Source organism: Oncorhynchus tshawytscha, linkage group LG06 (assembly GCF_018296145.1).
Source record: "Oncorhynchus tshawytscha isolate Ot180627B linkage group LG06, Otsh_v2.0, whole genome shotgun sequence".
NCBI classification, from domain to species: domain Eukaryota; kingdom Metazoa; phylum Chordata; class Actinopteri; order Salmoniformes; family Salmonidae; genus Oncorhynchus; species Oncorhynchus tshawytscha.
This window is the reverse complement of record NC_056434.1, coordinates 32,904,657-32,919,048: the sequence shown is the minus strand read 5'-3', so window position 1 is coordinate 32,919,048 and position 14,392 is coordinate 32,904,657. Positions and strand designations below refer to the sequence as shown.

At 44.3% G+C, this 14,392-nt stretch overlaps 1 protein-coding gene across 1 annotated transcript in view; it reads right to left on the bottom strand.

Annotated features, from left to right (window-relative positions):
* The window catches only part of LOC112253469 (protein piccolo), a 29,280-nt gene extending 15,721 nt beyond the window's left edge, over positions 1-13,559 (bottom strand). Inside the window, exons 1-3 of the mRNA XM_042322750.1 lie at positions 13,414-13,559; positions 9,117-10,389; positions 7,595-8,545 (exon numbers count right to left, since the gene is read on the bottom strand). Coding sequence (XP_042178684.1) covers positions 7,595-8,545; positions 9,117-10,181 — 2,016 coding nt within the window. The 5' untranslated portion in view covers positions 10,182-10,389; positions 13,414-13,559. The remainder of the gene's footprint in view (positions 1-7,594; positions 8,546-9,116; positions 10,390-13,413) is intronic.
* Between the last annotated feature and the right edge of the window lie 833 nt (positions 13,560-14,392).

Here is a 14,392-nt window from a genome sequence, read left to right as displayed (position 1 = left end):
GCCTTCTTCACGACGCTGTCTGTGTGGGTGGACCAATTCAGTTTGTCCGTGATGTGTACGCCGAGGAACTTAAAACTTACTACCCTCTCCACTAATGTCCCATCAATGTGGATAGGGGGGGGTGCTCCCTCTGCTGTTTCCTGAAGTCCACAATCATCTACTTTGTTTTGTTGACGTTGAGTGTGAGGTTATTTTCCTGACACCACACTCCGAGGGCCCTCACCTCCTCCCTGTAGGCCGTCTCGTCATTGTTGGTAAATCAAGCCTACCACTGTAGTGTTGTCCGCAAACTTGATGATTGCGTTGGAGGCGTGCATGGCCACGCAGTCGTGGGTGAACAGGGAGTACAGGAGAGGGCTCATAACGCACCCTTGTGGGGCCCCAGTTCTGAGGATCAGCGGGTGGAGATGTTGTTACCTACCCTCACCACCTGGGGGCGGCCCGTCAGGAAGTCCAGTACCCAGTTGCACAGGGCGGGGTCGAGACCCAGGGTCTCAAGCTTGATGACGAGTTTGGAGGGTACTATGGTGTTAAATGCTGAGCTGTAGTCGATGAACAACATTCTCACATAGGTATTCCTCTTGTCCAGATGGGTTAGGGCAGTGTGCAGTGTGGTTGAGATTGCATCGTCTGTGGACCTATTTGGGCGGTAAGCAAATTGGAGTGGGTCTACGGTGTCAGGTAGGGTGAAGATGATATGGTCCTTGACTAGTCTCTCAAAGCACTTCATGATGACGGAAGTGAGTGCTACGGGGCGGTAGTCGTTTAGCTCAGTTACCTTAGCTTTCTTGGGAATAGGGACAATGGTGGCCCTCTTGAAGCATGTGGGAACAGCAGACTGGGATAAGGATTGATTGAATATGTCCGTAAACACACCAGCCAGCTGGTCTGCGCATGCTCTGATGATGCGGCTGGGGATGCCGTATGGGCCTGCAGCCTTGCAAGGGTTAACACGTTTAAATGTTTTCCTCACGTCGGCTGCAGTGAAGGAGAGTCCGTAGGTTTTGGTTGCGGGCCGTGTCAGTGGCACTGTATTGTCCTCAAAGCGGGCAAAAAAGTTATTTAGTCTGCCTGGGAGCAAGACATCCTGGTCCGTGACGGGGCTGGTTTTCTTTTTGTAATCCGTGATTGACTGTAGACCCTGCCACATACCTCTTGTGTCTGAGCCGTTGAATTGTGACTCTACTTTGTCTCTATACGGACGCTTTGCTTGTTTGAGTGCCTTGCGGAGGGAATAGCTACACTGTTTGTATTCGGTCATGTTTCCGGTCACCTTTCCCTGGTTAAAAGCAGTGGTCCGCGCTTTCAGTTTCACACGAATGCTGCCATCAATCCACGGTTTCTGGTTTGGGAATGTTTTAATCATTGCTATGGGAACGACATCATCAATTCACTTTCTAATGAACTCGCTCACCGAATCAGCGTATTCGTCAATGTTGTTGTTGGACGCAATGCGGAATATATCCCAGTCCGCGTGATTGAAGCAGTTTTGAAGCGTGGAATCAGATTGGTCGGACCAGTGTTGAACAGACCTGAGCGCAGGAGCTTCTTGTTTTAGTTTCTGTCTGTAGGCAGGGAGCAACAAAATGGAGTCGTGGTCAGCTTTTCCGAAAGGAGGGCGGGGGAGGGCCTTATATGCGTCGCGGAAGTTAGAATAGCAATGATCCAAGGTTTTACCAGCCCTGGTTGCGCATTCGATATGCTGATACAATTTAGGGAGTCTTGTTTTCAGATTAGCCTTGTTAAAATCCCCAGCTACAATGAATGCAGCCTCAGGATATGTGGATTCCAGTTTGCAAAGAGTCAAATAAAGTTTGTTCAGGGCCATCAATGTGTCTGCCTGGGGGGGAATATATACGGCTGTGATTATAATTGAAGAGAATTCCCTTGGTAGATAATGCGGACGACATTTGATTGTGAGGAATTCAAAGTCAGGTGAACAGAAGGACTTGAGTTCCTGTATGTTGTTGTGATCACACCACGTCTCGTTAATCATAAGGCATACGCCCCCAACCCCTCTTTTTACCAGAAAGATGTTTGTTTCTGTCTGCGTGATGCGTGAAGAAACCAGCTGGCTGCACCGATTCCGTTAGCGTCTCTCGAGTGAGCCATGTTTCCGTGAAGCAAAGAACGTTACAGTCTCTAATGTCGCTCTGGAATGCTACCCTTGCTCGGATTTCATCAACCTTGTTGTCAAGAGACTGGACATTGGCGAGTAGTATGCTAGGGAATGGTGCGCGATGTGCCCGTCTCGGGAGCCTGAGCAGAAGACCGCTACGTTTCCCTCTTTTACGACGTCTTTGTTTTGGGTCGCAGGCTGGGATCCATTCCGTTGTCCTGGGTGGAAGGCAGAACATATGATTCGCTTCGGGAAAGTCATATTCCTGGTCGTACTGATGGTGAGTTGACATTGCTCTAATATTCAGTAGTTCTTCCCGACTGTATGTAATGAAACCTAAGATTACCTGGGGTACCAATGTAAGAAATAACACGTAAAAAAAAAAACTGCATAGTTTCCTAGGAACGCGAAGCGAGGCGGCCAACTCTGTTGGCGCCGGAAGTACATTCAACTCCTAAGTATTGAGTCTGTGGACCTAAATAGACACTGGAACAGTGTTAAATTAACACACTTACTGCTTAGTGTAAAGTCTTATTCAAATTTTTCCCTGAGTGCCTTGCCTTTCGAGCAAATTGTAGAGTTACCACCCATAATTATATGTGTTAGTGACAGAGTGAGATCAAAAGCAAATATGTTATCATTCAAAATGTAATAATCTTTAACACCATACCATATGTATTTCACAAGGCCTTATTTTGAGGATCTAGTTTTACCCAAATACATAGGCCTGAAACTGGTGCAGATCACTTTGAACCAAAACCATCCCAATCATTATCATATTTCCCAGCATGCTCTATTACAGGTAGATTTTTTATCTAATTTTATGTTTCATGGCATGGCAGCCACAACCCTGCAACAGGAGCCACCCCAAGGCCTCCTGTGCACACCCAGAATGGAGCATTGGCAGCCACTCCCATCCCCTGCAGCAGCTCCACTCCTTTGGCAGGAGTTTCATCAGGGTGGACTGAGCTCTGCCAACACTGCTTTCCCAGTTCCCCCCCAATCCCTTCATCCAGCGACTTGAGGGAGGTCTGTCAAATGCTCAGTCTGCTTTGCTCTCACGTGGTTGGCCAAGGACCTTGGCAAAGTCTCAGCTCACTCAACAAATAGCTGCAAATATCTGTTAACTCTTATGGGAATGAGCTGAATACCTTCTCTGACTTTAAATCTCATAGAGGGCTTGGGCTAATGCACCTAAATGTGCCAAGTATGATTTAAAAAATGGACACAATTGATATTTGGGTACAGGACTCGTGTCCTGACATTCTGGTTCTTTCTGAAACATGGTTAAATTGTTATTTATCTGATAAATACATTGAAGTAAATGATTATAATGTATTTAGATGTGACAGATTAAAGAAAGTGGAGGAGTGGCCATATATGTCAAATCTAATTTCATGGCTTCCCAATCTTGAAATATTTGTGTTCCTAAGAAATTTGAGCTCCTGGTTATCGATGTGTCCGTAAACCAGAATACACATGTATTTGTTGCTGGGATTTAGAAACAAATGTACTATCTCGAAAAATAGAAAGCTAAATCAAGCTATTTTTTAAGCTCTATAGCTGACTCTGCTGGTGATCCTTCTAAATTTTGCAAAACAGTAAATTAACTGAAGAGTACAAATTCCTCTTCTTTCCTGTCTAAGCAAGTTCTTTCTGAATCTGGCATCATAACTGAGAAGAAAGGAATAAGTGATGCATTTAATCCTCATTTTATCTCGGTAGGCGTTTTATTTGAGAGAAACTGTGGTTTAATTGACCCTGGTCAGTCAATCGACTACTCTTCCCTCTGCCAGCCTCCAGCTGAATCAACGGTTAACCTGTCAACTTCTAGTGAATCTTTGTTTTCATTTCAACAATTTACTGTCTGTGGTGTGCTACAGTGCCTTGCAAAAGTATTCATCCCCCTTGGCTTTTTCCTATTTTGTTGCATTACAACCTGAAATGTAAATGTATTTTTATTTGGTTTTCATGTAATGGACAAACACAAAATAGTCCAAATTGGTGAAGTGAAATTTAAAAAATAACTTGTTTAAATTTTTTTTTAAACAGATAAGTGGTGAGTGCATATGTATTCACCCCCTTTGCTATGTAGCCCCTAAATAAGATCTGGTGCAATCAATTACCTTCAGAAGTTACATAATTAGTTAAATAAAGTCCACCTGTTTGCAATCTAAGTGTCACATGGTCTCAGTATATATACACCTGTTCTGAAAGAGTCCCAGAGTCTACAACACCACTAAGCAAGGGGCACCACCAAGCAAGGGGCACCACCAAGCAAGCAGCACCATAAAGCCCAAGGAACTCTTCAAACAGGTCAGGGACAAAGTTGTGTAGAGGTACAGATCAGGGTTGGGTTAAAAATATACGAAACTTTGAACATTCCAAAGAGCACCATTAAATCCATTATAAAAATGGAAAGAATATGGCACCACAACAAGAATATGGCACCTGCCAAGAGAGGGCCACCCACCAAAACTCACAGACCAGGCAAGGAGGGTATTAATCAGAGGCAACAAAGATACCAAAGATAACCCTGAAGGAGCTGCAAAGCTCCACAGCGGAGATTGGAGTATCTGTCCATAGGACCACTTTAAGCAGTACACTCCACAGAGCTGGGCTTTATGGAAGAGTGGCCAGAAAAAAGCCATTGCTTAAAGAAAAAAATAAGCAAACATGTTTGGTGTTTGCCAAAAGGCATGTGGGAGACTCCCCAAACATATGGAAGAAGGTACTCTGTTCAGATGAGACTAAAATTGAGCTTTTTGGCCATCAAGGAAAACGCAATGTCTGGTGCAAACCCCGAGAACACCATCCCCACAGTGAAGCATGGTGGTGTCAGCATCATGCAGTGGGGATGTTTTTCATCGGCAGGGACTGGGAAAATGGTCCGAATTGAAGGAATGATGGATGGCGCTAAATACAGGGAAATTAATGAGTGTGACCTGTTTCAATCTTACAGAGATTTGAGACTGGGACAGACGTTCACCTTCCAGCAAGACAATGACCCTAAGCATACTGCTAAAGCAACATTCAAGTGGTTTAAGGGGTTAAGAGGAAATGTACTCTCCCTCCACAAATGTACTGTCCCTTCACAAAGGTGATGACCCTTATGACCTAAATAATTATCGCCTTATTTCTAAACTCTAATGCCTAGCTAAAATATTAGAATCATCAATTAATTCTCAGCCAATATGTTTCTTATCTTTGAAATGTATTCTAAATGTACATCAGTCTGTTTTTAGACCAGGTCATAACAGTATATTTTATGCATCCCTAGTTATACATTCTGTGGTTAACTGTACGTATAAAAGGCAACATTTTGCTGCCCTCTTCATTGACCTGCCAAAGGCAGCATCATGCTGTGGGGATGATTGAGGGAAAGATGGAGCAAAGTATAGAGAGATCCTTGATGAAAACCTGCTCCAGAGCACTCAGGACCTCAGACTGGGGTGAAGGTTCACCTTCCAACAGGACAAAGACCCTAAGCATATAGCCAAGACCACGCAGAAGTGGCTTCGGGACAAGTTTTGAATGTCCTTGAGTGGTCCAGCCAGAGCCTGGACTTGAACCTGATCAAACATCTCTGGAGAGCCTTGAAAATAGCTTTGCAGCAACGCTCCCCATCCAACCTGACAGAGCTTGAGAGGATCTGCAGAGAAGAAAGGGAGAAACTCCCATAATACAGGTGTGCCAAGCATTTAGCGTCATACACAAGAAGACTCAAGGCTGTAATCGCTGTCAAAGCTGCTATAACAAAGTACTGAGTAAAGGGTCTGAATACTTATGTAAATGTGATATTTATTTTTATATATTTTGCAAACATTTCTAAAAACCTGATTTTACTTTGTCATTATAGGGTAATGTGTGTGGATTGATGAGGGAAATAAAACAATTTAAACCATTTTAAAATAAGGCTGTAACGTAACAACATTTGGAAAATATAAAGGGGTCTGAACACTTTCCAAATGCACTGTATATCATGAATTTATAAATCCAAATATTGATGTAGCAATCACAGATTGCCCTGTTAAGCAAGCCCATTACAACTCTCATAGAGATCATAATATCCTAAAAATACTTTACTTTATAACCATCATATACACCTGAGTAAGTCTGAGTGGCAGTGACCACTGTGTAGAAATCAGAATTTAGTGTGATGTAGGGCCTGTATACATTATCCTTCCTGAAACCCAGTTTCTATCTCAATGCATTGAATGCAATGCAACTTAATAAGTTGTCAGCATCAAATGTTAAGATTTAATTGCGTGTAGTAAAGTGATAGCAGTTCATTTATATTACATAGCATTACATTGCACTATATTGATGCAGTCACTTTTGAATTAATTTGAACAGTGGACCCGTTCCAAAAAGATGGACCCGTTCCAAAATGGACATGGGACTTTCCCATCCGGACCTGATATGCATAAATATTTTTTTAAATATAGAGACCCGTTCCAAATGGACAATTAGACCCGTTCCGTATAGACCTGGTCGGATCCAGACCCGGTTCAATCCAAGTGGGGGAAGCAGCAGAAAAGTCCATTTTTAAGCTACTTTATCAACCGGAGCTGATAAAGTACGTGGGAGAAGAGGTAGAGAAAGATGGCGCTCTAACATGGGTCGTGCTGTGTGTGTAGGCTACTGTGAATGTGAGCGAGTGACATGGGGTGCAGGTAGGAGGGAGAGAGGGAGAGACACTAACCAACCAATCTGACTCGTGCTTTAGTAGAATAATAGCTGCCATAGCAAGGTTATTTATCATCCAATATGATGACATAGTACCTGTCTTGACTGCATTAAACTGGGAGAGGCTAGTTAAGCTAGCTAGCTAGGCTAATTGAGGCTGCATGAACTTCCTTGTCCTACACAGTCACAAACAACAATAAATCCATTCAGAAAATTAAATAGCAGCCTACCTGTTGGCTTTTGGTCGTTGTAGCCTATCCTTCTCCTTTAACTTTTAATTCCATCATTTTATTTCTATCTTCCATTGATTAGGTATCTCCTAACTTTTTCCACATACAGAGGCTCTGTGACTGTAGCCTATTGCCGCTTTGATTACTTATGATTGGCTAACAACAAGCGACACTCTTGTGAAAAGCAAGAGCAGCAGCATAAATTATACAATTATCTCAACTGTAGCAGTTGCGTTCGGATCTGTACGGGTCTTTCCGGACAAGTCAGTTAAAATTACACATACCCGAGACAATCCTATTAGATCTGACACAGAACCGTGACATTATTTAGAATTCTGGATCCGGACCCGCTCGGGTCCTGGATCAGGTCTTGGGTATTCGGGTACAAGTGGATCCATGAAGACCTCTAGCATCTTGTAAATCCTATAGTGACACAACCAAGTGGTCTACATAAAGCATTACCAGAGCATAGAACGACTGTAGATGTGAAAATAGTTTTCAAATATTCATCAATAAATACAGCCACAGCGGAATTAAAACGATATAGCCATTTTACCTCAGTAACATTTGTCATGGGGTTGAAACCACAGAGGTTGCAGACAGTGTTCTTGCATTCGGTACAGGTGTTGTAGTTGGGAGGGTCCTTGGAGCCCATGTTGAGGTCCACCTTGCAGAGTGGACAGGTGGACTGGCCTGCTTTGGGAGATGGTTGGTAGGATGCTGTTCCCTTTGGAGGCTCTGATGGGGGTTTGTCCACGTTGACCTGTACTGATGGGGGGACCATGGCCTGTTGGGGTTGCTCTGCTTTCTTCTCCTCTGCTTTCTGAGCAGCAGGTGGTTTGGTCTCCTTTGTAGGAGGCATCTTGGGAGAGGCCTGGGCTGCTGCAGACACCTTCGGGGAACCTGGTGGTGTGGTGTGGGGCTCATCCTGAACAGCTGAGGTGATCAAAGTGGATGCAGAGCTGAAGATGGAGGAGCCAAAGCCAAACATCTTACCAGACACTGAATCATCAGCCTTTGAGGAATCAGGCTGAGACTTAGGACCACCAAAGCCAAAGAAGCCCCCTGACTCTTGCTTGGGGGCCTGAGCCTGTAGCTGTGGCACAACGTTGGCAGGAGAGGCTCCATCCTTTGGAAGCTCTTGCTGAGGCTTCCCAGGCTCCTCCTGTGTGCATGGGGTGGCATTACTCTGCTTATGCCCAGGTTGGCCTGGCTGCTCTGGCGGTTTCTGAGGCCCTGATGTTCTCCGGTTCTCCTGTGGTGCATTCTGGGCAGGTACTGGGCTAGGGTCTGCTGCTTTAGCAGTCTCTGCCTTGGGTGGCTGTGTTGCTGATGTAATAGGGTTTTTATGGATGGAGCCTTGTGTAGAGGTGTCTTTCTTCTGTGGTGCAGGAGATATAGAGGCTTTGTTGGGTGAAGGCTGGGGTTTCATCTTTGGGGTTCCAGGTGGGTCCGAGCCTCCGAGTGCTCTTTGCATCTGGCAGGTCAGACACAGCCACTCCTTACCCTACAATAGAAATCACAGCTTTATGCATAATATAAAGGTTTTTGGTTTTCTCACAGATGAACAAAGAAAAAACTATTAAATGCAATCAATATATCTATGTTTTATTTTCTTAATCCTTAATCCATACTAGATACATACTATATACAAAATAATGAAGGTTATGACTTATCGTTAAAAAAAAGGTGTGAATATTAAAGTAACACTGTGTCTTTATCTCCTGCTACTGCCTTTACCGTACAACACTACCTTCATATTCTGTTAATGACTGCAGTGGGCAATGCCTCATGCTGAATGAACTGCCACTAAATAAGTCTACTCTGTTTAAGCAGCCTGCTAAGTGGTAACTAGAGTTAATACACTGACTTATCAAACCACACTTGCCAGGCTCAAGCATGCTCAATTCTCCACTGTACAAAAAAATACAAAACAAATTTGACACAGAATGTCATTCGTACAAATGCTACAAGGTGATCCTAGGTCAAAAATATAAATATTTGTCCTACTATTTAATAATGATAAATTAATAACAAAGTATTGAATACTGTATATTCTGGAATTAAGCTCTACTTACGCCAGAGTCAGGAGGACTGAAGCCACAGAAGCTGCAGACGACAGTCTTACACTGTGTGCAGGTGTTATAGTTGGGTGGCTCCTTGGAGTGTAGGTTGAGTCCGGTAGTGTTACACACTGGGCACAGGGGTTTAGCTCCAGCCATAGGTCCGGCTTTAGACTGATGCCCAGCTTTACCAGCGGCTTGCTGCTGTGGTGTAGTCCTAGGGGAACCCTGCTGCTGTGGTGTAGTCCTAGGGGAACCCTGCTGCTGTGGTGTAGTCCTAGGGGAACCATGCTGCTGAGTGCCAATCTTAGGGGACCCTTGTGGCTGAGCTCCAACCTTAGGCGACCCTTGTGGCTGAGCTCCAACCTTAGGGGACCCTTGCTGTTGGGGTCCACCCTTAGCAGGTCCTTGCTGTTGTGGTCCCTTAGGATTTTGTGGCAGAACTCCAACTTTAGGTGACCCTTGCTGTTGGGGTCCATCTTTAGCAGGTCCTTGCTGTTGTGGTCCACCCTTAGGGGACACTTGTGGCTGAGCGCCAACCTTAGGTGACCCTTGTTGTTGCGGTCCACCTTTATCAGGTGCTTGCTGTTGTGGTCCACCCCTAGCAGGGGTTTGCTGTTGGGGGGCATGTTGTTGTTGTGGTCCACCTTTTGTAGGTCCTTGCTGTTGAGGGGCTTGCTGTTGTGGACCACCCTTAGGAGGTCCTTGCTGTTGTGGACCACCCTTAGGAGGTCCTTGCTGTTGTGGACCACCTTTAGGAGGTCCTTGCTGTTGTGGACCACCCTTAGGAGGTCCTTGCTGTTGTGGACCACCCTTAGGAGGTCCTTGCTGTTGTGGACCACCCTTAGCGGGGTCTTTCTGCCCGCTAGGTTTGGCTGGTTGACCAGCCTGACCGTTCCCCTGCAGCTGGGGTCCTCCCTGTTGCTGCTGTGGGGCATTCCCCGGGCCAGGAACTGACCCTGGATGCTGAGGGCCTGCTTTCTGTTTGTCAACCTCCCCATTGTCCCCAAAAAGACCTCCTCTGACAGCAGAGGAGACAGAGCTGAGGGGGTTGGCCCCACTTAGAAAGTTAGAGAACATGGCAGGGTCCTCCTCTTTGTCCTCCTCTTCCTCGCTGGAGTCTACAGAGCTGTCAAAGCAGGAGCTGTCCTCTCTCTTCTCTCCTACAGGGGCCTGGGGAGGAACTGGGCCTGGGGCTGAGGGGAGGGCATCTACCGCCTCACCACTGCTGTCGCTGCTACTACTGCTGCCTGGGCTCTCTTCTGGTTCAGCTTCTACACCAGACTTCCTACGGAGACAAGAGAGAGGGTGACACAGAGAGAGGGGGGGGGGGAGCGGCGTGTGAGAGAGAGAAACACACAGATTCACACCTATAGAACACACACACACACAAAGACATATATGGGACAAAAAATCAGCTCCATTGGGAACTTGAACCTGGCCATGAATGAACTGAAAGACAAAGCAAAGAGGGCTTTCTAGGCCATTAAAATATCTCTAAAATCAGGCATACCAATTAGGATATGGCTCAAAATATTCAAATCAATAATAGAACCAATTGCACTGTATGGGAGCGAAATGTGGGGTCTGCTTACAAAACAAGAATTTGACAAATGGGACAAACACCCAATTGAAATTCTACATTCTGTAATTCTGTAAGAGCATTCTCAGAGTAGAGAAAAACTCCAAACAACACATGCAGAGCAGAATTAAGCCAATTCCCTCTTCTGATTAATATTTTAAAAATAGTCACTAAATGTTGTAATAATTTGTAAACAAGTGACCCACCACTCCTACAATTACAAAGCCCTCAACTGCCAAGAGGTGACCACGGAGAAAAGTCCCCTCAGCGAGATGGTCCTGAGTCTCAATTCACTAACCACTACCAAGCCAACCAAATTATCACAGGGCACAAATAAAATATATCACCTATTGGAAAGAAACCACAAAAAATATATACTTTGCTCTAAACAAACAGTGCAAAGTGGCCGACTATCTGACCACTGTGAATGATAGAAAATTTAGGAAAAACACTAACTATGTACAGACTCACTGATCACAGCCTGGCCATGGAGACCAGTCATCACAGGCAAACCTGGCTGTCCAGAGAGGCCAGGCTGTGCTCATGCTGCCCCCAGGAAGTGATAGAGACAGATCTGCAAACCAAAATACTGTGTTTTAGCAGCCAAATGTGTGGCCTCGTGCCACAACCTGTGGGACAGCCAGTGAGAAGTATAGTGTGATTACTTATATTTGCCTATTCTTTATTATTATTTGTTGAAAATCCTGTTAATACGACAATCACTATCATTATTAATGCTTAATTACAAACAGTCTAGCATATTCCTGTATTTCACCATCGATATATGTATACATTTACAATGTAAGTGTTGACTTTCCATGTCAATAAAGTATACTGAATTGAATTGAGAGAGAAGGGGTAAGGGAGAGAGAAAGTGTGGAAGGGAGGTGGGGTGAGGGAAAGAGAGAGCATTAACAATATTCTGATTAAACATGCTGCCCCAGGCAGGCTGAGGATGGTAAACAAATAGCAACATCTCAGGATATATTGGAAAGTAATGAGGACACAGGTCACATAATGCCATTAATGTCTCTGAGTTCTGTTTGTTATTACCGCTCTGCACCCTGATACACCTCTCTCTTCTCACATGCTGCATCGAAAATACACATATTCATACATTACTGCATGGCTATGGCAACAGATTGTCCATGCAACATGTTAACCTTTTCAGGAGAGAGAGAGAGAGAGAGAGAGAGAGAGAGCGAGAGAGAATCTTTTGTCATGTGGCAACAACATGCTGAATAGTGAGTACCCTACATCTTACATGTGGATATTAAAATTGGCAATATACTAACTAAAATACAATAAACAAATGTAGGCAATGAAAGGTGTAAAAAAAAAAAGCATCATGTAATATGACCCTTGTCTAGAATCTCGACAGTGTACCTATGCTTTTCTTTGCAAACATGTTATCGCAGCATGTGGTGTCTTATGAACTGATATTTTAAATAATTACATAATGGATATGAATATACATTCTGTGGCACACGGATGTAAATTAAAACCAAGTAACTGTCGACCGATATCTCAGCTGAAAACGATGATCATGTGCAAATTAAATTGTCGCGTGCTTTCAGCTGAGGCTTTAATGATTGCGTCTCGGTTTGATTTACTCAGCATGGGCTGTTGTTGGGCTTTCGGCACCATGGACAGCAGCATAGAGCCATCACGGTTTCATACATAATCAAGCCAGAGAGATCCCTTTCAACCAGAAATACAATACAGTCCACGGTCCTACACAGTCATGGGAGGCGGAGACTGCATAGCAAATTTAAGTACTGAGGTTATAACCACATTCATATTTACACAGGAATATATCACGTTCCCCATAGGCTTGTTGCCACTATAAAACGTGTGACCTCTGTAGCCCCATTAAATGGCGAATGAATGCTTTCACCCAACAGCCAGTATTACTGTAGAGGAAATTAAATCCAAAGTCTGGTTTAAAGCGGAAACCCGAGTAAACACACACATACACACACAATCTGGTGCTCTCTGGAGAAACCGCAGGCACATACGGACAGGAGACAACAACTGATGAATGAGAACTAAACTCTGATATGGAAATACATATTTATATAATTTCCTAGATATCAGATTAAAACATTATAGTAATGACATGGCAGTCGCCAATGAGAGTTTAAATAGATACACGGGTGGTCTAACCTATTATCTCCTCCGCGCCTGGTCGTGATTTTGCATCAGTCGGTAAGTCAAACAGACAGGCTGTATTAGCTGCAACTCTACTTGAGTATACACGATGCAATCCGCATAGTGGAGTAGGCTACCAGTAGGCTACCAGACATTAAATATGACAGCTCTGAAACCACGATCCTCCCGGCAGTGAGATGGAGGAACCCCCTCGCTCAGCCGTTTTTCGCTCGGTGCGCCCTTGCTTGTTCCGCAGCGAGCCAAAGGACGCCAGGCTAAGGAAGCTTCCGCAACGAGCCATCTGTAAACAATGTCTCGTTGCGGGACGAAGCAATGTGCACCCTTGACATTAGCCTACACCTGCATTCGGCCCCATCTCGTAGTCTAGCTATTGTTAAAAAAAAAAACATTTAAAAAAAACGGAACCGCCATCATCCCTGTGGACACCATAAAGAAACCCCCTGCCAGAGGCATTCCCGAGGATAATTCAGTCCGGCATTCCTCACCCTTCGCGGGCACTTTATCAAACATATGTATGTACATCACACGGTTCTCTGAAAAACAAGACGCAAATGCTACCTGTTGTTGTGCTGGCTCTGTCGTACCAGATGTCTCGTCCCATCTTGGCTCAGCCCTCCGTCAGTCGGCTACTCTTGTCAGTTTCTGCGGTCTGCCTGGCTGCGGAGGGATGGCGGGCACAGAGCAACGCAAGTCTACAGCATCCACTGATTCCGCCTCTCTGCATACGCATGCGCTACCCTCTGACAGCCAGTTAATCACAATACATCATGCAGGAACATTTCAATTAAAGGCACACGGCGACTTATCCCCGGCAGCCACACATTAAACGAAAAAAATAAATAATCATTTATCGCATGCCTGCGCCATTTGTTTGCATTTCTCATTAATAATGTTCATGTTTTAAATGTATGTAAATTGTAAACTATTTAGTCTGTAATGTCTTTTTGAGACCCCCGTATGACTAGGTGTCGCATTTGGCGTCGGGCTAATGGGGATCCTAATGAAGAAAAGAAAAGAACAATTAAATGCATCATATTATTATCTCGCTCAATGGTTGGCCTTTTGGTCAGGCAGATAATTATATTATATCATGCTTGGGCTCTTATATCAGACATTTGAAACCTAGACCGAGTAGGTTGTGTTTATGATTCTGAATTGATGTTTGTGCCCAGTGGGTTATTTCCAATAGGTGCAGGATTTATTGAATACATGTGCAAAGAATAATCATTGACTACTGCATCCATGTGCTCAAGACCAAAGAAGAAAAAATGACAAATCATATATTTTACAAAAAATATACTTTGGATTAGTGTCTCTTCCCACTTCACTTGTAGCAAAACCATGTTTGGCTTAAACTTTAAATTAATCTACGTTCCATGCAGGAGTCTGTTCTCCAACTGATTTCAATAGCCTTGGTCTCAGGAAGCCTGTGCTAGTGAAATATACTGTCCCCATATATGGTGGCATAAGGTAACTGAGTACGTTATCCCCACTTTTCCCTTACTTTATGTGCCATGTTTTTGGCACAAAACGACAC